Source organism: Rhamphochromis sp. 'chilingali', assembly GCF_963969265.1.
Source record: "Rhamphochromis sp. 'chilingali' genome assembly, chromosome: 11".
NCBI classification, from domain to species: domain Eukaryota; kingdom Metazoa; phylum Chordata; class Actinopteri; order Cichliformes; family Cichlidae; genus Rhamphochromis; species Rhamphochromis sp. 'chilingali'.
Window position 1 is genome coordinate 28,407,016 of NC_137938.1, and position 20,640 is coordinate 28,427,655.

A 20,640-nucleotide genomic window follows, 5' to 3' on the forward strand; every position below is an offset into this window, starting at 1 on the left:
AAAGATGCCTTTTTTAGAAATTGGATGCGAGTAAACACCTGCGTTTCCTCAATACTGAGTAATCCAATTTATTCTATTGTCATGCTCATAATGCAGAACCAATAAACGAAGCAGCAGTTCTCGCTGTTGTTATAGACGCTGGTGACATTTAACAAGCTGTATAATTCACCGCACAGGTGAAGCAATGAATGCACACTTTCTGTATTTTTAACAAGTATGAAAAAGACTTATTGGTCTTGGCAAAGAGAAAACTGAATATCATAATAGTGGAGAGGAGGCTTGGATGGTCCTGCAGCACCATCTTGTGTTTGTTTGCACTTTTGCATTAGATAGTGAAGAAAGGGTTGTCAAGCAGAATGCAGACATTTCCACACATGTTGCAAGTTTCTCAAATATCTCTTTAGTCAACGAACTAATAAAAGCACAAGAACACACTTTAAATTTTCATTTATTTCACACAGTATAGCATCACATTACATGAAATCAATCATCCACCACAGTTCTGATGTGCAACAATGAAGCGGCAACTTATTCTCGGGTGACTAATGAAACAACTTCTCGGGCCAGTTTCAAGGAGCACCAGAATTACCTGAATAACTTTGCTGAATAAAACCAGGGGCACCTTCAAAGCTAGAACTTAGTTTTACTCAGAAAAGTTAGCTAGATAATGTGGTAATCCTGGTTCCTGAGTCAAATTCCCGATCTTTAGGTGCAACCGGTACGAGTTTTTACCTCTCAGTCCTGACAGAAGCAAACACAAACATACAGACATGAACAGTGCATTTCATTTTAATGGCGATTATAATAAAATTTGGTCTTTTTCTCCTACTTTAGCAGTTTGAGTTTCTTTGTTAATTCCATTTCCACTCTCCCCTTTTCAAAACAAGAAGCAATGTTTTGGTTGAGAACAATTCAACTGAAAAAACACACTGATGTATGCATGCTTGGAGTAATGATTTGCTCTTGTGACTCCCGCTCATCAGGACTAAACTAAATCAGGTTGCTACATGGGTTAATAATTTTTGGCGGGACTGTGACTGAGTGGAAAAGCATGCAAGTATGCTGCAACCAGTCTGACAATCCTAAACCGTGAGTCCACCTGTTCATCAACCTTCCACCTCATTCATACTTAACAAATTTAATTAATTTTTTTCTTAAATTGTGGCATAGTGTAACTGGCTCCTATTCATTCATGGTGGCAGTGCTTTTGCAATGTGTATGTCCAAATTTCCAGTAAACTCCTTTTTCTATTCATCATAAAGTCAATCAGAAGCTGTTCCTCAGTGGAGCACAAGCACAGAAGAGTTATTTTCACTGAATGACAGGAGTTTAATCATGCTAAACTGCTCTTAGCTAAAAGGACATATATACGTTTTCTGTTAAGTTCCTTCACAATAACGCGCTTGGGATTTAATCAAAACCTTTCTCACACACACTCACACACACACTCACTTTAACTGGACAACACAATCCCTTTTTAATCTGCTCACAAAACCTTATTTTCCCTTCACAAGTCAAACCAAAAGCAAGTTTTGGGCAGCATTCAGGTAAGGTGAGGTGAATGGTGGTGAGAGAAAAAGCTTGCACTACAGTCAAGCTTTATCTACATAAGGCCATCTCTGAACATGTCCATCGTCTTTTTCAGCACAGAAGTGGTCGGGGTGGGTTCATCACGAGACAGAAGCCTCCAAACTAACAGTTTGTCCATATGAAGAGGTTATAACAGAGGGTTTTATTCCCCCACATCACATTGTTCATACAGAGGAAACAGCAGCTAATTATCACAGCCTTTGACTGCTTTAAGAAATCCAAAGAAAGATCCTGAACCTTTTCCTGTTCAGGTGCAGTTTAGTCTCTCGGCTTCCTCAAAGCTAACACAGTGCTTTGCATTTACCTGATGCCTGAATTTCCCTTCAATCGTCCATCTTGGCCTGACCCCTCTGTGCTCCACTGCTGCTCCCACACTCTTGGCTTGAGGCATTTCTCAGTGCTTTAAGTGCTGGGAGCATGGGATAGTGACTGGTGCGCTGGTGAGCCCCAGTTTTGTAGTCTTTTCTCTACAGGCTCCCGAGACCTTCCTAATCTTTCCTTTCCTCTTCCTTCTTGTTGCATCTTTTTGTTTTTTAATTTTGCATCAGCATCTAGATGGTGTTGCGTGGTGTGCCATTGAGTGCAACAGCCTTGGAGCAGGGTGAGCCCATTGCCTGTGGACCAGCTGAACGCGGAGTGGAAACTCCCACCTCGAAGACTTCATGGATAGCCTTCCGGAAACAGTGGAAGTTGTAGTCTATTAGTCCTGTGAAAGCGAAAAACAAAAAACTATGTTATTAAACAACTGATCAGTCCAATGACTGTTTGCTCACTTCCAATGAAATGAACTGGCACTAATTTTTTTAAATGGTAGTTATATTTTGATGACGAGGGAGAGAATATTAACAAAAAAAATCCACACTCTCCACCACCATGGGCAAGACCAAAGACCTGTCAAAGGACATGACAAGCAAGAACGTAGAGCTGCAAGGCTGGATACAAGACCATCAGCACGAAGCTTTGTGAGAACGTGACAGCTGTTGGTACAGTTTTTTGGAAATTGAATAAAATCTAAAATCACTATGAATCGCCCTCCGTCTGGAGTTCTATGCAGGATTGGGGTGAGGATCATGAGAAAGGGGGTGGATCAGCCCAAAACTACATGGGAGGAGCATGTTAATCATCTGAACAGAGTTGGGATCACCAAGAACACCATTGGTAACACAGTATGCTGTAATAGATTCAAATCGTGCAGGACCAAAAATGTCCCCCTGCTCAAGAAGGCACATGAACAGGCCCATCTGAAGTTTATCAGTTGACATCTAAATGTCTCAAAGAAGGCTTGGGAGAAAGTGTTGTGGTCAGATGACACCAAAATTTACCTTGGCATCAACTTGAACTACAGTGTTCGGAAGAAGAGAAATGTTGAATATATCCAAAGAACACCATCCTCACAGTCAAGCTTGGAGGTGGAAGTATTACGCTTTTTCTGTTTAGGGTACAGGCCAACTTCTCCACACTGAGGGCCCAATGGACAGGGCAAGATATAATGTTAGACAGGAACCTCCTCTCAGCCAGAACACTGAAGACGGGTCGTGGATGGCTCTTCCAGCATGACCTGACCCAAAACATTGTCAACAACGTAGTGGCTAAAGTCCATTAAAGTCATAAAGTAGCCGAGCCAGTCTCCAGACTACAATCCTGTAGAGGGAGCTGAAGCTTAGAGTTGCCAAACTGGAGTCTTGCTTTGGGATTCAAACAGTAGCAGTAACAGTGCTTCTGAAAGTCTACAAATCTATAGAATTGCCATATGCTACTGCCAATTATAAAGATTACGCTGGAAGCAGCACGTTTTCAACGAGTTCTGTATTTACAGCTTTACAATTTGATATAGATCCTCTGCTAAGGGAACATTTTATATGTGGACTTGTTGAGTAAATGTTACACTAACTCAAAACTCACTGAAATGTGCATGCATTCCCTTTGGTGATGCAGAAAATGTAAAAGTGTTTTTATAATTTATACTGCTGTTGGGATTTTAACAATTCGCAGCAAAATTTTCTGGCACAACTTCACCTGCTTCCAAGGTGCATGGAGACGATGAAAGAATTCACAAAGCAGGAACTCCAGCAACACTTGAGGGAAGATGAACAACTTTAATAATTGACCAACGCGTTTCGGCTTGTGGCCTTCATCAGGGTCATTAGGGATTTTAACAATTAGCACACAGAACAAACAAAAAGAACACGTATGCGATCGGTAAATTGAATTTAACTTTTATTCCCATGTGTCCTTTGTTAGGCTATGGGACAGTAACCTTTTAATGTTTAAATGTATGATGTTTAAAATTTCAGCGCTCTATTAATGCTCAGCATTAATCTCATCTCGTTTGCTGCAGTATTGCATTTTAATGTTAGATTTTTTTATGTTCCTTATAGATTCTTATCAGCATTTTAATATCATCTGATAATGTCTCTCATCAGAGTAGGTGACACTCACAGAACCTGAAGCACTCTGAGACAGGCAGAGAAAGCCCACAACCATAATGTGACATCCTGAGGTTTAGGCTTTGTCCAGCCAGCTGATGCAAAGAAAGCCCAGCTATGTTGAAGGTCCTTCATAGTACATCCCATAGCTTGTTTGAATACACAAACTGATCCAGGGCTAACATGCTATTAAATGATCAGGGTCTCAAATACAAATTACAAATTGATATCTTTTTCCTTTAGCACAACAGCTTTAGCTTAAAGTTTGTGATGGGACAAACTTTTAATTTCACTCAAGAATTCATCGACTGTGTTGAATTCTCAAGGAGACACACAATTAAGTATCAAAATAAACCCACTCTCCTACACTCTCCATAATATGGGGGAACAAACTGCAGATGGGCTCAGACAATCACAAGCCACAAAGATATTCACCCAAACTGCCATCCAGTATGTTGCTATTTAAATTAATTGTAAGTGGTGGATCTCCTGTTTTTGGAGCTTGAAAGTCAATTACTGCTTCCTTTTATTACTCCCAACTTTGGCTATCTTTCTGTGTAATGTACTTCAGTGCATGATAACATCCAGGTTTACAAATTTCACTCCATCTGTACACATGCAGACACACACTAATACTGCACTGATAAACAAAGTGAAAGAAAACATGAAGACATTTGACACAAGCCAAAACCATTAACCAAATTAAGCCAAGTGAGCAGCAGAGGATCACAGGTCATCTGACAGCTTACCTTTGCGCTCGAAGCTCTCTTCTCGCAGGATGCAGACAAGGGCCAGGAACTTTGTGACCTCTTTCAGGTACAGCACAGTGGTGTTGTTGAGCTTGATGATGGCCATGGACTCCTTGTCATAGGCACTGCCGCTGCCATCCTCCTTCAGACTAGTGAAACACAACAAAACACTGTAACATTCAAAGAGGAAATGGGAAATAAACTGCAGCTTGTCTATGAGGTTATTAATTGTGCATAAATTAAGTCGTGCTTCAATGAAAGCACCCTCAGACAGCACGTGGGTGAACTCAGTCTCTTAAAGGCTTAAAAGATTTCAAAAGATTCAAGCAAATATGACGGTAGTTATTATTATGCAAATGAATACAGAAAGTTAATATAAAATTAACTTTGTAGACACCACTGACCAAAATTATGTTTATCAAATCATGGAGCACTCATTACTCAACTCTGACCTCTTTTGGTGCATCACTAAAGCACAAAACTCACCCATAGATGCAGGAGACATCGATAACCACATCAATCATATCACAGCACAGTTCATAGGACTGCATGTCCACAGGAGAGCTGTCTGTGGCGATGTAGATCTTACTGACCACGTCAAATAGAAAGGCCTTCTCTATCCCTGAATTCTGTCACCAACAAGAAGACAGACAGAAAAAAGAGGCAGTCAAAAGTGTAATATGGTAAAGAAACAGGAAGCTACTTCCTGTTACAATTAATGTCTGGTAGCAGATCCCTTACTGAGAGAATAAACTAAGTTACAGTTTGTTTGTTTTTTTACAAAGGCTGCAAAAAAAACCCAAAAAAAACCAAACAAAACAAAAATCAGATTTTTGATTTGTGTATGATCAGGCTGTAAAATTCAAAAGTTTTTTTTAATGGTCTAAAAGCCTGAAATAGCAAAATAATATAAAGCAAAGAAAATGAGCAGACTCTGAAATGTCATGAGAATAAATGTTTGTTTTTTTTAAAAATAAAAAATTAATATATTTATGAGAACATTATGAATACAAAATGAATGGGAAATGAGCAAGTTGTGGCTTTTTTCATCATTTTATCGTGTATTATAACATATATACACAATCAGATCTCACAGTAACTCAGGTATGAAGACAATGTGTCATAAGAGCAAGCTAAAGTCAATGCTTTATACTTAAAGCTTTACATGTGAAGACAACTGTCAACTCATAACACAACAAGCTTAAACTGATGCAGTCTAATACAACTGTAAAATAAATCCTGCATTTTTATATATATATATATATATATATATATATATATATATATATATATATATATATATATATATATATATATATATATATATATATATATATATATATATATATATATATATATATATATATATATATATATATATATATTTTTTTTTTTTTTTTTTTTTTTTTTTAAAAAGGCAAAAAGTTATTAAAGCTGTTTTGAAGATGCTGCCAATTTAAATTTACAATAACTTTGGAGCATTTTGTTTGTTTTTGTTTACATGTTTTTCATATAAGTAAAGAGGCAAGTAACTGTTAGTTTGCCTAGTTTATTTTGGATGAGGTTTGGCTAACTAAATATGAACTTGTTTACTGAATGTACTGCCTTGATACAGTAAATCTTACCAAACCAGTTAGTACATTTAAGGAAGAAACAGCTGTTCTCCACTCAAAAGTCATACCCTGAGATAAAACAGTTAAAAGTTACAGAGCGACTACTACTACCAGTGTGGGACAAAGTAGCATTACAACTGAGGATCACAAACATCTTCAGAAAAGGCTGTAGGGACAGTGGAGGAACTGCCAACACTAATGTGGCTTCCGTGCTGGCAATGACTCACGCCATGAACGCTGTCACACATAAATCACTCCATCAGTGACAAAGTTGCAAGAGAATTCTTATGCATAAAGGATTGGTTTTTGTGTGCTTACAGAAATGAAGATATTTAGGAGGTTCTCCAAGGTGGGGAGCTGTGGGATGAGCTTCTGCACCACTTTGCTGAAGGCTTCAAAGATTGAGTGGTCATAAATACTCGTCAAGTAAAAGCTGAATGATGAAGAAAAAAAAAGGAAGCATATAAGCTGTTACAAGTAGGAAACACTTCTCACTTCCTCAAAATGCATATGAAACCAGGTAAAAATACATAGAGTCACAAGATCACATGACAAACAGTTGCAGAATTGTAGAAAAGAGATGTGAATCAAAGCATTAAAGCCTGATTCAGACAAAAGCACAAGGATAAAAACTTAATGCTAACTTGGCAAAAAAATTCCGACAAATAAAAAAAACAAAACAGTCTTCATAAGGCTGCTGAAAACTAGGCACACATGACTTATAGACATTGGTTAGTGAGATGTATAAATAAAAAGTTTGTGTCTGAGAAAACAGTGGTGTGAGCCAAATGGAAGTGTCTGCATACACTTGGCAGGAGCTCAACTTCACAATGTATTACGGTGAAGAAAGCACCAGAGGCAGAGATCCACTATATATCCAGGACCGCTCAGGCTGTCTAACCGGAATAAACAACAATCTCACTCCACATAAAACACCCCACAGTGTGCCAACACAGTCCTAAAAATCAACAGTAAAGCTGCTGCAGAGCTGCCCAGGCTTAACCCCGACAGACTGTTTAATGTGCTACACAACACATTTAGACTTCTTATACAGTGTGTCGGAGCAAAGGCTGCAATTAACATTAACTCATCTTATTAGAGCTGCAACATAAATTTCAGTATCTAGTAATTCTGGACTAGTTTAACTCTAGAAAATATCACAAAAATGAATCATGTGGTAGCCATTTGAAACAATGCATGTCTAAGACACTTTGGCCTTGACTTTACTTTTCAAATTAAGAAGTTGCGATACATTTTTATACTGTCTGACAAAATGTCTATTCACCTCCACAGATCTATGACCAAAGTAAACCCTTTCCTGACAAGTTTAGTCTTAAACACTACTTTCAAATCTTAATGAATACAACATATTGTTCACTTTGTAAATGATGATGATGATGATGAGAGATTAGATAGCCTTTATTTGTCAGTTGCAGTTGCCCAAAAAAAATACAGACAAGCAACATGGGAGAGTATTCCAGTGTGTACAGCTGATCTGGGACCGCTGCAATCTTCGATTGCGCCTCCAGCTGATCCGGTGTCCACATTGGATGGGAGGTAAGCATGGGAGGAGGCGTTGGATCCGGGGTAGGGAGGGTGATAGTGAGGGCGTATCAGTGTACGTGTTTCGTGTGTGTGCGCATGTGTGTATCCTGTGTTCAGCTAAGAGAAAGCGTCACCACGCCCAGTTAAGCATCAGTCAACAGTTTCCAGTGGACCCAGGTGGCCTTGAAGGAGGGACAAAGAGTTCCGTCAACAATCCTGTTATCATGGGAAGAATTTGTTGTTCCAGTCAGCTTCAACTTTGGCAAGCCTTCAGCTGGCGCCAACGGGCCGCATGAGTGAAGATCGTGAATGTTTGGGTTTAGTGCAAACAACTGCATCCAACTTTTACAGTTGGTCTAATGTCCATCACTGGTCACCAGTTCTGTCCATTCCCGTTGTTCTTCTCCAAGATCTTATCCATATTGCGTTCAAAACACAGTCTGAGTACAGCCCTGCCAATCGTCTATCATATCGGCCAGCCTTATGGGATTTTGAACAGCTGTAGCTGCTTCTTGTTCTTCGATAAGCCAGGTCAAAGCCAGCTCCAATCAGCCAGAACTCTGTTATCATGGTTCCAAATTGGTAGATGTTGTTCATTGTCCTCCATCGAGAGTGTCGCTAGACACGACGCAACCGACCATCGAGTATCCGGCAGCAAATGTCTCTGCAGGACAATCGGGCTCTCCCAAGCCTAGCAGGGTGTCAATTCCATTACAGGACCAGTTGATCAAATCCATAATTCTTTAGGTTTTAGAGAACAAGACTGGGAAACTCTTTGAGGGTTAGAGTTAGACGAGACTAGACAAACACATATGATGGTCCCTATTAGAATCAAAAGCAGAAGTACTTAAAGTATCAAATGTCCATGTTTGTTTAGTTACTTTTACCTCCTCTTGTTTCAAAATGGTAGGATGAGTATAGCCAAAACAAGTAACTTGAGGCTTCAAAAGATGAATTTACTATGATGGTGAATTTTTGACACCAACCACACATCAAAACAAACCAAATAAAGAATTTTAAAAAACTGAAGCCATGACATCCATTGTGCGAAATGGCAAAGTATTAATAGCATTCTATGACAAAATTTAAGATCATTTCTTCAATCTAAAGACTACTAAATGAACATATTTAGTCCTCAGGCTATATAAAAGTTAAAACTTTTAGCATTTATATCAGAAAACAAACAAACCATGGTGTGCTATGTGCACACAAAGATGAACCAAACAGCAGATGTGTACTTTGGCTTTCTTTCTGCATCTCAAGTTTTTCTGCCCTTTGGAGCCTTAATCACAACAGCTCTGATAGCTGTGGCAGAGGCCACTCTTGCTTCATTAAGAGGTCAAAGAGGAATCTCACAGGAACACTAAAACTATGCAGACAATGTTGAAGACACAGACTACTGGATATATAATGACGGAAACAGAAGCTACTTTTAGGCCTTATTATTAGCAACAACACCAATTACCAAATGACATTAATAAAAACAACCATCCCAATGGCTTTTCTACTGCAATTATTGAAAAAGGGAAAAACAAACAAAAAGCCACTCTGATTGAAGCAAGAACACTTTACCAAAAAATCCAAAAACTATTTTATACCATACTCTTAAACCATTTTTATCAAATAGGATGAGTGGGGCCAAGTATAAAACGTTTGTGGAAGAGGTTAAAACATCTCTCAGTCTCATGTGTCATTACCAGTCAGTGAGGTTGTCTTTTTGTGTCTGCACTGACTTGTATTTACTCATGTCTGTTTACGACAACGTGATTACGGATGTTAAAACTGTCTTGAATAAAGCCAGTTTTGTTGAGAGACTATGCTTTGTCTGAGAGATTTGGAGTAAGCGATTAACTGCTGTACCAACTTATTAATGGCCATATAAGCTGTGGCTTGTTTTCTTGATTAGTTAAATCTGTTAACAGTAGAGTTATTGTATTGCATTATTGAGTGTGTGAAACTTTGTTTGCTGAAAATCAAATATAAAACAGGATGGATGTCTTCCCCCCCCTTATTCTGGCTTTTACAGATGATAAAAATAATCACAAGTTAATCGTACCTGAGATGCAGCTTCTCTAAACTGGCATCTACCAGATCATCATTGGCTCTCTGATGGATGTCTCTTTGGGTTTCGATCTTGTGATCGTCTGACAAGCCGTCAACTTTGTGGATAAACACCTCGAAGTTTATCTCTGGATTGACCCTGTAGGCCCGCGACACAGTGAGATGAAGCCTACTCAGAGCCTCCACATAATCATCCTATAACAAAGAAGATGACACAAAAACAGGCATGTTCACAAAGTGAATCTAAAACGAGATTTAAAGCATAATCTGCTGTTCTGGACACAAAACCAGAAACAACATGTAGCATAGAATATTTAACAATTTTAATACTACCATGCTGCTTTATTCTTACAGAACACTACATCCATAATCTGCTCTTTTTTTAACCTTAAAAACTTTATGAGAAAAATTTTTAATGTAGTAAGAGTGTATATAATATCCAACAATGTCCTTCAAAAAAAAAGAAAAAAAAAAAGAAAAAAGTTATCACAGTGACATAAACAGGAAAATCAAGATGTGCTTCTTCTTAAAGAAGTGAGAATGACAGTCTTGTGAGCTAAGCCCAACATAATTATTAGCTGTCACTTCAGATAACATGGAGGAGTACATTCTCATCAGTTTAAAGTGAGGTTTGAGGAAATGCACCTCTGCCTCGCCTCCCAAAACAGCAAAAGGAAAACAGCTCTCCTCTCATATCACTGTGTGACCAACTGCTGAAGCAAATTGAATCTGATGCACCTTGAGCACAAATAAAGCCATGCAATCAGATGAGCTGTGGCTTATATCGCAGCTGAGATTACTTCTTGAAAGCACTCAGAGTCATGTGGACAGCGCAGGCATAAAAGCCGTGGCATGTAATTGTCTTTTATTCAAGCCACTCTGGCTGTTCATCAGCCAGCTCATTCTTCAGTGCTGAAATGGGTGTATACTTGGATGCCTGTTTTCTTCTTCTGTACAGTTTCATCTTAATAAAAATGTAAGTGGTCGTGATTCTGAAAGCGGTCTGATTTTGCACTTCTACACTTTATCTTATCAAACAATTCTTCCTCTTTTTTTTTCTCTTCACCTGAGCATCAATAACAAATATCAGAGCCCCGGTTCCTCTGAAGATCATCTCGTAGTCGAAGGTGGGGTCAAAGAAGTCGACCTGGCCGGGGAAGTCCCAGATCTGGAAGTTGACAAAAGAGCTACTGGAGATGTCATCCTTGTAGATCTTGTTGGTGCTCTCCAGAAACAAGGTCTCATTGGGAGACATTTTGTGAAATACCACCTGAAATGAAAATTGATGCCATGTTTCAGTTGAATAAATACAAACAGAGTCTAAAGTGAGGAACCGGATTTACATTAATTAAATTTAGTGGGGAAAACTGGTATATGATGACACTCAGCAAACAGTGGGATTATGAGAAATTGCACTTTTGTAAGAGGGTCACTGAAACTTTAATATAGCAGTGACCACAAATCTGTGGTAATTCTGACACTAGCTGCTGGGAAAAAAAATGCATCTGTCTGTTCTCGTTACTTCATCTTTATTTATTGGAAATACTGGGGACAGAGGACACAGCGCTAATCATTGTAGTCACTAGACAAACATGCGCTTCTTCAAATTTTCAATACTGCAATCAATTCTTAACTGCCACTGACATAACAAGTATGTTTTTCTTAAATCAAGAGTGTTGGATATCAATTTAGTTTTATTACAATTCTTTATTTCTAAAGTCTAGTTTTTATTTTTATATTAAATAAATACTTCAATAAAAACTGGGGAGCTAGATCATTTGGAAGGGGCTCACATACGAGCTGGTACTCCTCCACACTGAAAGGAGGGACTTTGGTGATTTGAGAATCTGACTAAGATGCCTTGTTACTCCTAGACGAGTAATTTCAGGTATGTCCTACCAAAAGGAGACCCTGGGCAGATTCATGGAGATTTGATAGGTTTAAACTGAGATGGTTGTCCTCACGGAAGAGTTTGAGGAGGTGGCCATAAAGAGGGGGTCTAACAGATGTGTAAATAAAAAAATTTCAGTATAATAACCTTGTTAACTTTTGTTGCGGGTGTGAATTTAAACAGACTTGAAGTCATCCAGCAACGTTTTAAGTCCGATGACCGTACATTTGTATGTGTGAAGACACGTGTAAGGTTTTCTTCACTTGTGGTTTACAAATGGCTGTTCCATAATCCCATTATTAAAATATTGCAGTCATGTGAAAGATTATCACAATAGTGCTGTAATTTGCTTTATAGTGTTACTCTAGCACAAGGATATCATCCAGACATCACATGTAGAACAAGAGGGAAAAGGGCAAAACACTGCAGACTCAGATCCATTGCAACACGTCATTCTCGTCAGCATTTTTCAGCTTTTCACGCTGCGGAAAGTAAAGTGGCTGCTGTACATTGAACTGAAGTTAACAATTAATGAGAGGAAGGCTTAACAAATAGGGTAGAAAACGAGATGTATTGGACGTGTGATGTGGTAGGAGTATTTGCTCCCCTGCTGGCATTTTAAATCAATGTGTCGTCCACTGAGGTCACCGGCCGATGAACCAGCAAAAATCCAAATCACATGATTCTCGGGCCCAGTTGGCAGCTTACATCGAAATGTTAATCTTCGACTTGAGGGTGTATGGATTATAGCAAACACAGTGCAAGTGCACATATATGCACTGGCACAGAAGTGTGCTTCGTCACAAGAAAGTTTCTCCATGCACTTTCTGTAGGTTAGGTTTGCAGCACGTCAAGCTATATGCAGTCTTTTCATACTTCCCCCTTGGATTTGAACATAAATAATAAAATATCATAGAAGGGTCAACTACGTCTAATCTATTATTAAACAACAGTGCAACAACAGTGAAAGTGGCAGGCCAAGAAACATATTCTGAGCAGCCTATAGATGAAATATGAAATAAAGACTAGAAAAAGGGAAAAAAAATAGAAAAAGTGGAACCAGCCTTGAGGGTTTGCTGCATGACAGGTGGTTGTGGTCATTTGATTATTTACAGTTACAATTCCATACTTTGGGGAATTAACAAAATTAACTGAGACTCAGTTTCTGGACTTTTTTAAAGAATCTTATCATTCCGCCTTATACTGTGCCTATTTTTAATTATGTTGTAGTTAACTGGATTACTAGTAATGAACTTTTTTTTTAAAATTATTATTCTTTACATATATTAACTTTTCTTTAAACTTTTTTTCCTGTTTTCTTTTAAGGAAACAGCAAGTCATCTGCCTCCGCCTGAGCCCATCCCTAGCACCAACCCACAATATCTACGGTACAAGTCCCTTTTCTGTTATCCACACTCCTGCTTTTCCTTCTCTCTCACTGCCTCCGAATGTGCCTTCCCCCTTTGCCAACAACTGCAAAGTTTCCACAGGCGTTGGTGGCTTGTTGCCTCTGCCATAACTTGTAATATCAACTTTTTTTGGCTCCAGGCTTACAGCAGTCACCAAAGCTGACAGAGGTTTTGCCTTCATATTAAATGTCATCTACACTCATACAGGGTTTTACTTTGTGGGGTGAGGGTGGCGTTTCCCTGCATTTAGCTAGCAAAAAGTCTGTGTTAATCATCATCCATAGATTTAAGTATCTTTGGCCATTTAAAAAAAAAAAAATCAAAAAAATCAAAAATGCATTTCAAACTTAAGCAAATTAAGCATCACTTTTTAAAAACATTTTATAGACAGTCATTAATATGCTTTAATGGAAGGCCAAAACTGTTTATGAAATTAATAATTAGGAATTCAGGTGAAAACACAGGTGCCGCTGGTCATAGCAATCTCAGAGCAGCTACTGAGGTCATCTCCTAACAAGGAGCTGTGTCACTATACGGCGGGCTTAATTTCCTTGAGCATACTGGAGTCCTGGCTGTTCCTGATTTTTTGAGAGTGTGGGAGCGTCTGAATAGTCCATCATGCACAGGGGCAGTTACTGGAGGGGGGTAAGTAGCGGCCGAACAAATTTTTTATCCCTCTTTCTGAGATAAAATGGGTACGACTCAGGTAAAGAGGCCTTGCACGTGCTGCACTGATTTTAAAAAGTGTTATGGCTTGCAGACCGAAAGGTGTGGTCGCTCTGATATCATGTGAAAGGCACACTCCAAATCTATACCGCACAGTTGGGTGGGACTGACATAGACTTTCTTTTCTGTTTTTTGTTTGCATGTCGGATAAGTTGTTAACCAAACAGTCACATGCTGCATGTACACACGCACCATTAAAGATGCACCGAGCGCCTCTGTTCAGCTGGTTAATAATTCACTCCTGCGGACACACCGGTGTTAGTTCACACAGATAACCAAGTGACCATTAGCTTTCTACAAATTTTCTTTATTATGACTATTATTGTTATTATTTCTTCAATTCTTACGTAGCTGAGCACGCCGTCAGCTGACTGATAACCGTCATCGCTCGCGACATGCTAACCCAACTCGGTAGCTATTTTGGCTAACGTCCCGTTTATACTCGCGTGAGGCTGAGGCAGGCGGCGCTCGCCTCGGAAGGCTAACAGTTTAACATCTCCGCCTACCTTCTGTATCGACGATTTGCCGCTTCTCCTCAGGCCCATAAGCAGGATCCTGGGTTTGCTGTCGGACGGTGCCGGGCTGTCCTCGATGTCGGCCTCCTCTTCACCATAACCGAAATCTTTGGGAAACGAGTCCGCAACCCCGTAGCTGTCAGACAGCTGTTCCACCTCGTACTGAATCGACATTTTGTCCTAAGCACGGTCGCTTCCCCCCTTATTCCCCCCGTTTACTTTGTCGGTTAGTTGTTTGTTTGTAGCGGGCCGTTGGTAGGCACCATGAAGTAACGTCACCCGATGGAGATAGTTTGTCAATAACGCCTGAGCCACTTGGAAACGCAGAGCGTGATCCCACACATTTCCTTAGGATTTCCTCTCGCCCTGAAAAAAAACCTCACCATTTAGTCCCGCCCTTTGATTCTGATTCGCTGCTTTGGTTACAATTCGACAGGTGATTGGCCGAGCAGCCTGTCACTTTAATGAGGTTCACCGCTGTCACCTGACTAGTACTCGGACTTGTTTTATGAACTGTCGCTCGAAAGAGGAGAAAATAAAACCTTTCATTTTTTTAAATGAGCTATTTTAAACCACCTAGAGTATTTTTTTTTTTTGTGGACTAAAATAATAGTCACAAATGATCTTGGGTTAAAAGGGAACATTTAATGAAGACGAACCAAACAGAGTGTGTTATGGTGTTATTCTGTGTTGTTACCAGCAGATGGAAGCAGGCGCCTACTACAGTGAAGCAAAGGCTTTCATGAGCCTTCTGAAATGTAGGAATTATTTCTTTCCGCAATTGCAGGACAGATTAAATAATCCATGTTGAGTAAATAAATCCATTGTTGTGTAAATTATATTGCCTATGCAATGCCGCATAGCATACGGCAACTACAATAACTCTTAAAAAGTGTACCTAGTGTATCTGTATAAAAACTGCCTGAGCTGGACACACCTAATTTTTTGATGGTTTATTATTTATTATTGTTCCTAAACACAATGATATTATTTTGTTGTTGTTTTGTTTAGCAGTTTTGACGCATTATTTGCCCTCCAATCGCAGAATGGCCTAAGAGTGCAATTTTAAGTGCTTTGTAAAAGAGGGAAAACAACAGAAATGGAGATATGTAAGAATTTATCACTGGTTTCGTGACGAGGAACCTTTGCACGTTCTTATATTCCCGAGGAGCTCCTGAATGCAGCTTTGACTCTGCGGAGCAGTTGGTTGAGCGAAGAAGATAAACGAAAGTAAACTTTTACCGACCCGGCCGGCGGTGTACCTGATTCTCAAAGTTAGGTGCTCCCATTTTAAGCGGAACGCTAAATATAGGAGCTGTCTACACGAAAAAGGCAGTTTTCTAACCGACATTACTATGGCACATTATAAAGTAAGCGCGTGTGCTGTCATTGTATTCATTTTACTCTGCTGTTTTTAAGAACCCGCTTCATGTCCTGTGTTTCAAGCACAGCTAAGCTAATGTTAGCAGGGAGGGAGGCTCATCGGGAGGTCGCCATCGCACCTGTGACGGCTTGTATTTGGGCTTTCTCGGTGATGGGGGTCTGCAAATGTTTGTGGGTAAACAGAGTTTGGAGAACGTAAATAAACTAGCTACGGCTACAAATTATACTTTCTTTATTACACCTTTGAAGTCCAGGGCATTAAATACGAGGGAATTACAAATAGTGAGAACACTCTTAATCATATTGGCCCACTCTAATAGGCAAGACGTGACAGCTTAAAGGTACTTTATGATTAGCTGGTAATAAAATGTCTTAATTTTTCTTCCTCCAGCAGGGTCCAGACCCCAAGAGGGAACAGTTTAGGAGATACTTGGAGAAAGCTGGTGTTGTTGACAGTCTAACTAGTGGTAAGGTGCATTTCTTTTCTGTTAAAGTCATTATACTAGCTTTGGGAGCTATTCGCAAAGTATTGCAGAGCATAACTGAAAGCTAGACCCTCTTCTGACAGTGCTGCAAATTATTATCTGACACCAAGTAGCCTTGAGGGGAAACGTCGAAAACCTTTTCACCAGTGTCAGGCTTTATAGTAAACACATCTTAAGAACATGGATTGATAGCTAATGTAATGTTGATAGAGAATGTAACATATCAAACATACATTTTTTGCAGGATTTTCCACCTATTAAGAATTTTTGACTTGTTTTTCACTGTAAGAAATGGTGCTGAACTTCTCAAATTCATTAGATTATAATTTGAGTTAACGTAAATGCACAGTACAAGGACTTTGCTTGAGTAAACAGTCCAAATTTGCCATTTAACTCACGAATTATGTTATCAGAGGTCAAGTAAACAGAACTAAGAGTCCATCCAAGTATTTACTGACAGTCAGTGATAAGTAGAAAGTTTAACTCTTTTCTCTCCCCTCCTGGTCTTCAGTTCTAGTGTCGCTATATGAACAACAAGAAAAGCCCAACAACGCTTTGGAGTATCCTTCTAATTGCACAAGCTGATTCTGAACATTATGAGCCTGCAACATTATGATCTGTGTGTTGAGGTGAACCTTCAGCTGATATTTTCCCTCCCAGCTACAAGTCTGAACAGAAATTACACTCGCTGTAGATTCTTTAACTGGCTCCTTCTACCAGATTTGTCAAGCAGCAACTCGGTGCTGTTGGGAAGACTTCAGAAGATGCTGAGGCTCTGCAGCAGGAGGTGATTAATCTCAGGCAAAAGTGTGCACGCTTGGCAGGGGAAAATAAAGAGCTTAAAGCAAAGGTAAGCCTCCAGTGGTTTGTAAAAAGACTTTTTTTCTTCTTTTTTTTTTTTTTTTTTAAACCTCATTTAGATTTTAAGATTTTTGAAGCACAGTCATTATAATTAGACACAGAATGCAAAGAAGACATGGTGTCCTACAGCTGGCCAGAATAAATTAATGCCAAGATACCACAAGTTGAAATAAAAAGCAAAAAAATGTTGTGCAATGATTTCACAATTCATCAGTACATAAGTTAATACAACACAAAAATAGATCTTTTAGTCTTCAATTATTCTAAAGTTCAGAGTACAAACTTTAACATGCACAAAAGTAGCGCGACATATCCAATATAACTTGAAATGAGACAAAGGGAGACAAAATGACCCCATGACCTTGGAGCAGTGTGTTCGATTGAAGCATTAACGAGTTTTAACCAGCGTTACAAATGTAAACGAGTGATACTTTCCTGAAAACATGCAGCTGATGCCTCCCAGTTTGTTGTTTGTTTTCAATATTTAACGTCATATTTGGGAAACTGTTTTGCTGGAAAAATTTGGATCATGCATAATTTTTCAATGTAATCTTTTCCATACATTCTTTCCGATACCAATCACATAATCTGAAGTGCAATGAAAAGGAATTTGCTCAAAAACTCCTTGTGACTGTCTGGTAGTTTTGTTATGATGTAGTGTGTCCAGACTAGTAAGGACAAAAGAAGCAAACCTCAATCATGTACCACGTCCTACCTTTGTCGTGGTACAGCTCTATTCCGAGGCTTCTGGTATGAGTGTTGTATCGCTTCTCGTGGGTCAGTGTGTTGTCTGCCATGATGCTTTTTGATACCTGTCTGTAACAGTGTGTATTTATTTTTTTTATCTGACAGTCTGCATGGACACAAGGAGCTCCTGAAAGGCTTGTGAACTCGACTAATGTTGATGTTTGGGTTTTTTTTCTTCTGTCTTTCTAGCTCCAGCGTTATGAATCTGTACCTGAAGATGGAGGCACAGCTAACTAGACCCCAACCCAACAGCATTTTGTTTCTACGTTGCTATCACTTTAAAAATTGAAGGCGAGACAACACTTAGGTGAAAACTAAACATTTTTATGTTGCTGTTTTGTCTTTTTTATAAATCTCAGTTTCTACTTTACTACTTTTGATTTAACTTATTTTGTACATGAATGTATATAAGTGTTGGTTTTTTTTTGGTTTATTTAGTCTTTAGTATAGCTTTATAGTAGAAACTGACTTTCAGCATGACGAGTGGGTTAGTAATAGACAGTAGTCATTAAGCTGTTTGTTTTACTTTCCTGTCTTGTTAAGAGGACACACACTGATCAATGTATGTGTGTTATTTACAAAAATCTGGTGTAGGTGCACAAAAATATATCACATCTAAAATAAAACATGGCCATGTAATCACTGTTTTTGTTTGTTTGTTTGTTTGTTTTTCCAATTTTAATCAATTTATTTACAGCAAACAATCAGTGAGTTCTGTAATGCAACAGAGTTACTGTGGTCATTTACAGCTTTGTAGGCTCATTAACACACATCCTCAATCACCCGCTGAAAGAAACCAGATATAAAACACATTAAAAAACAAACACCAAGCACAAAGACCTTGGGGACCAGAGCACATTAGGCTTTCTTCCACACTTAAAAACCTATTTCTCCAAGTGCATACAAAAACCAAAACTGTGAAACGGGCGAAGAAAACTGACAGTATTGTTTTTGTTCAGATAAGTGCTTATAGTAATGTGTCATTTGAGATTTAAAATCCAGTCCAGATGCTGTGAAACCTGAAATTACATTAGAAAACTTCCAATCAGATGTTCTTCTGTTTAACAAGATTTTTTCTGGAAATCCACAAATTAAACGACTGGTAGAGGAGGGTTTAAATGAATAAAACAGCCAAAGCACCGTTGTCACAGCTCACCTGTGTCTACCCAGTGCAGACATGTCTAAAGTTACTAAATAAATAAAAAATAATAAAAATAAAGCAGCTGGTGTAAAGTTTCTCATTGTAAAAGGAGCGCATTTATAGGCTGGACCGCTGTGTCCTGTAATGATTTTTAGATTTGCAGATCTGAGATTCGTTTGTTGCTTCTGTTACCACTAATGTTTCGTAGTTGGAGGAAGCTATATCCTGAGCTCTAAAACTCCCTTTTAACAGGAAGAAACCTCCAGCAGAACCAGTCTCAGGGAGGGGCGGCCATCTGCCGCGACCAGTTGGAGTGAGGGGAGCTTTATTCTTCTGCCATCCCTTCTCTAGTATCCAGAGCCCATCAAGAGCGTGCCCCATAGAAACCAGAGAGGGAGAAGACCCAAAAATGGTCTGCAGCACCCAGTAGTGGATCTACTGCACCCAGGCTGCTTGGTATTGGAGAGAAAGTCAGCATGCTCATTGAGCCACACATGTTCGACTGCAGCCATAAGGGGAAGCACCCTAAAGACGAAGACAATGGTGAGCCAGATTTTTCCTATGGAAGTGGAATGGATATGCACCAGCTCTAAAATCCCCATGAGGAAGTTCCAGCCTCTCATCTTCACTGCCACGATGACTGATAGTAAGTCAATAACAGAGAGACAGTAACTAAATAAAAGCAAAGAAAATCTGCTGAATTAGTTCAAACAGCAACATTTGCAGCAGTATTTTAGACTAATGGTGCACAGTATAAATTTTTTTTGGGTAGTTAACAGTGGTATTGTCAAGATGTAATATATCTCAGCTTAACAAAATGAAATGTTAACAAGGAGAAAACATCACGTTTGCAGAAAGCTGCATTTCCAAAGATGATTTCAAGCATATGATGATTTGCTGAAGAGGGTTACGACCTGTCCAGAGATCACATCTGCCATATATTTGAAATCATCTTTGCTGTCCATTTTCTCCAAATGTGACATTTTATCCTTGGAAATGTTGACGTTTGGACTAATTCAGCAGATTTTCTTTGCTTTTACTTGGTTAATGTCTCTCTGTTATTGAATTACTATCAGTCATCGTGGCAGAGTGAAGCTGAGAGGCTGGAACTTCCTCTGGGGGGTTTTAGAGCTGGTGCATATTCATTCCACTTCCATAGGAAAATCTGTCTCACCATCCTCTTCGTCTTTCGGATGCTCGATGTCAGTAGGTGGATCGAGGATGCTGTGGGTTTTTGTTTTTTTAAATGAGTCTTTAATTTCTTTAAACATAAGAGTGCTGGCACAGATTCATATAGAGTGCCAAATGTAAGCAGAGTATCAAAAATATTGCACAAAACCAACCTGAGCCCTCTGCCCCAGCATCGTCGCATGACTGAGGGATAAATCAGACTGCTTTCCTCTAACTAAGAAACATCAGTGGTAACATGAGCAGCAGGCGAACCTGAGACCGGCAACTCTAAACTTCAGCAGTTTTCTGAATTGCACATCGATGTTGT

General features: G+C 39.2%; 2 protein-coding genes across 5 annotated transcripts; one reads left to right on the forward strand and one right to left on the reverse strand.

The window, feature by feature from the left end:
• Positions 1 to 431: 431 nt before the first annotated feature.
• rragca (Ras-related GTP binding Ca) lies at positions 432 to 14,914 on the reverse strand. Its single transcript, XM_080895688.1, has 7 exons — positions 14,517 to 14,914; positions 11,051 to 11,254; positions 9,980 to 10,179; positions 6,697 to 6,811; positions 5,252 to 5,394; positions 4,766 to 4,914; positions 432 to 2,296 (listed from the first exon to the last, which is right to left on the reverse strand). The coding sequence occupies exons 1-7, from the start codon at positions 14,697 to 14,699 to the stop codon at positions 2,142 to 2,144; spliced, it is 1,149 nt and encodes a 382-aa protein (XP_080751814.1). The 5' UTR covers positions 14,700 to 14,914; the 3' UTR covers positions 432 to 2,141.
• Positions 13,775 to 18,640, forward strand: LOC308405217 (c-Myc-binding protein-like). Of its 4 annotated transcripts, none has more exons than XM_080895689.1 (5): positions 13,775 to 13,929; positions 16,300 to 16,375; positions 16,905 to 16,953; positions 17,114 to 17,243; positions 18,191 to 18,640. In XM_080895689.1, exons 1-5 carry the CDS (start codon positions 13,903 to 13,905, stop codon positions 18,236 to 18,238), a joined length of 330 nt encoding a protein of 109 aa, XP_080751815.1. In that variant the 5' UTR covers positions 13,775 to 13,902; the 3' UTR covers positions 18,239 to 18,640. The 4 variants fall into 4 exon arrangements, with proteins under 4 accessions (XP_080751815.1, XP_080751816.1, XP_080751818.1 ...); XM_080895690.1 differs by having other exon boundaries at positions 16,303 to 16,375; XM_080895692.1 differs by lacking the exon at positions 13,775 to 13,929 and adding an exon at positions 15,701 to 15,895 and having other exon boundaries at positions 16,303 to 16,375.
• Positions 18,641 to 20,640: the final 2,000 nt, after the last annotated feature.

Coding starts and splice junctions, on each gene's coding strand:
- LOC308405217 (XM_080895689.1), top strand. CDS start 13,903: ATGCACAGGGGCAGTTACTGGAGGGGG. Junction 13,930..16,299: donor GGGGCAGTTACTGGAGGGGG/GTAAGTAGCGGC, acceptor TTCTTCCTCCAG/CAGGGTCCAGACCCCAAGAG. Junction 16,376..16,904: donor TGTTGACAGTCTAACTAGTG/GTAAGGTGCATT, acceptor CCTGGTCTTCAG/TTCTAGTGTCGCTATATGAA.
- rragca (XM_080895688.1), bottom strand. CDS start 14,699: ATGTCGATTCAGTACGAGGTGGAACAGCTGTCTGACAGCTACGGGGTT. Junction 11,255..14,516: donor GCAAATCGTCGATACAGAAG/GTAGGCGGAGAT, acceptor TTTTCATTTCAG/GTGGTATTTCACAAAATGTC. Junction 10,180..11,050: donor TATTTGTTATTGATGCTCAG/GTGAAGAGAAAA, acceptor TCTTTGTTATAG/GATGATTATGTGGAGGCTCT.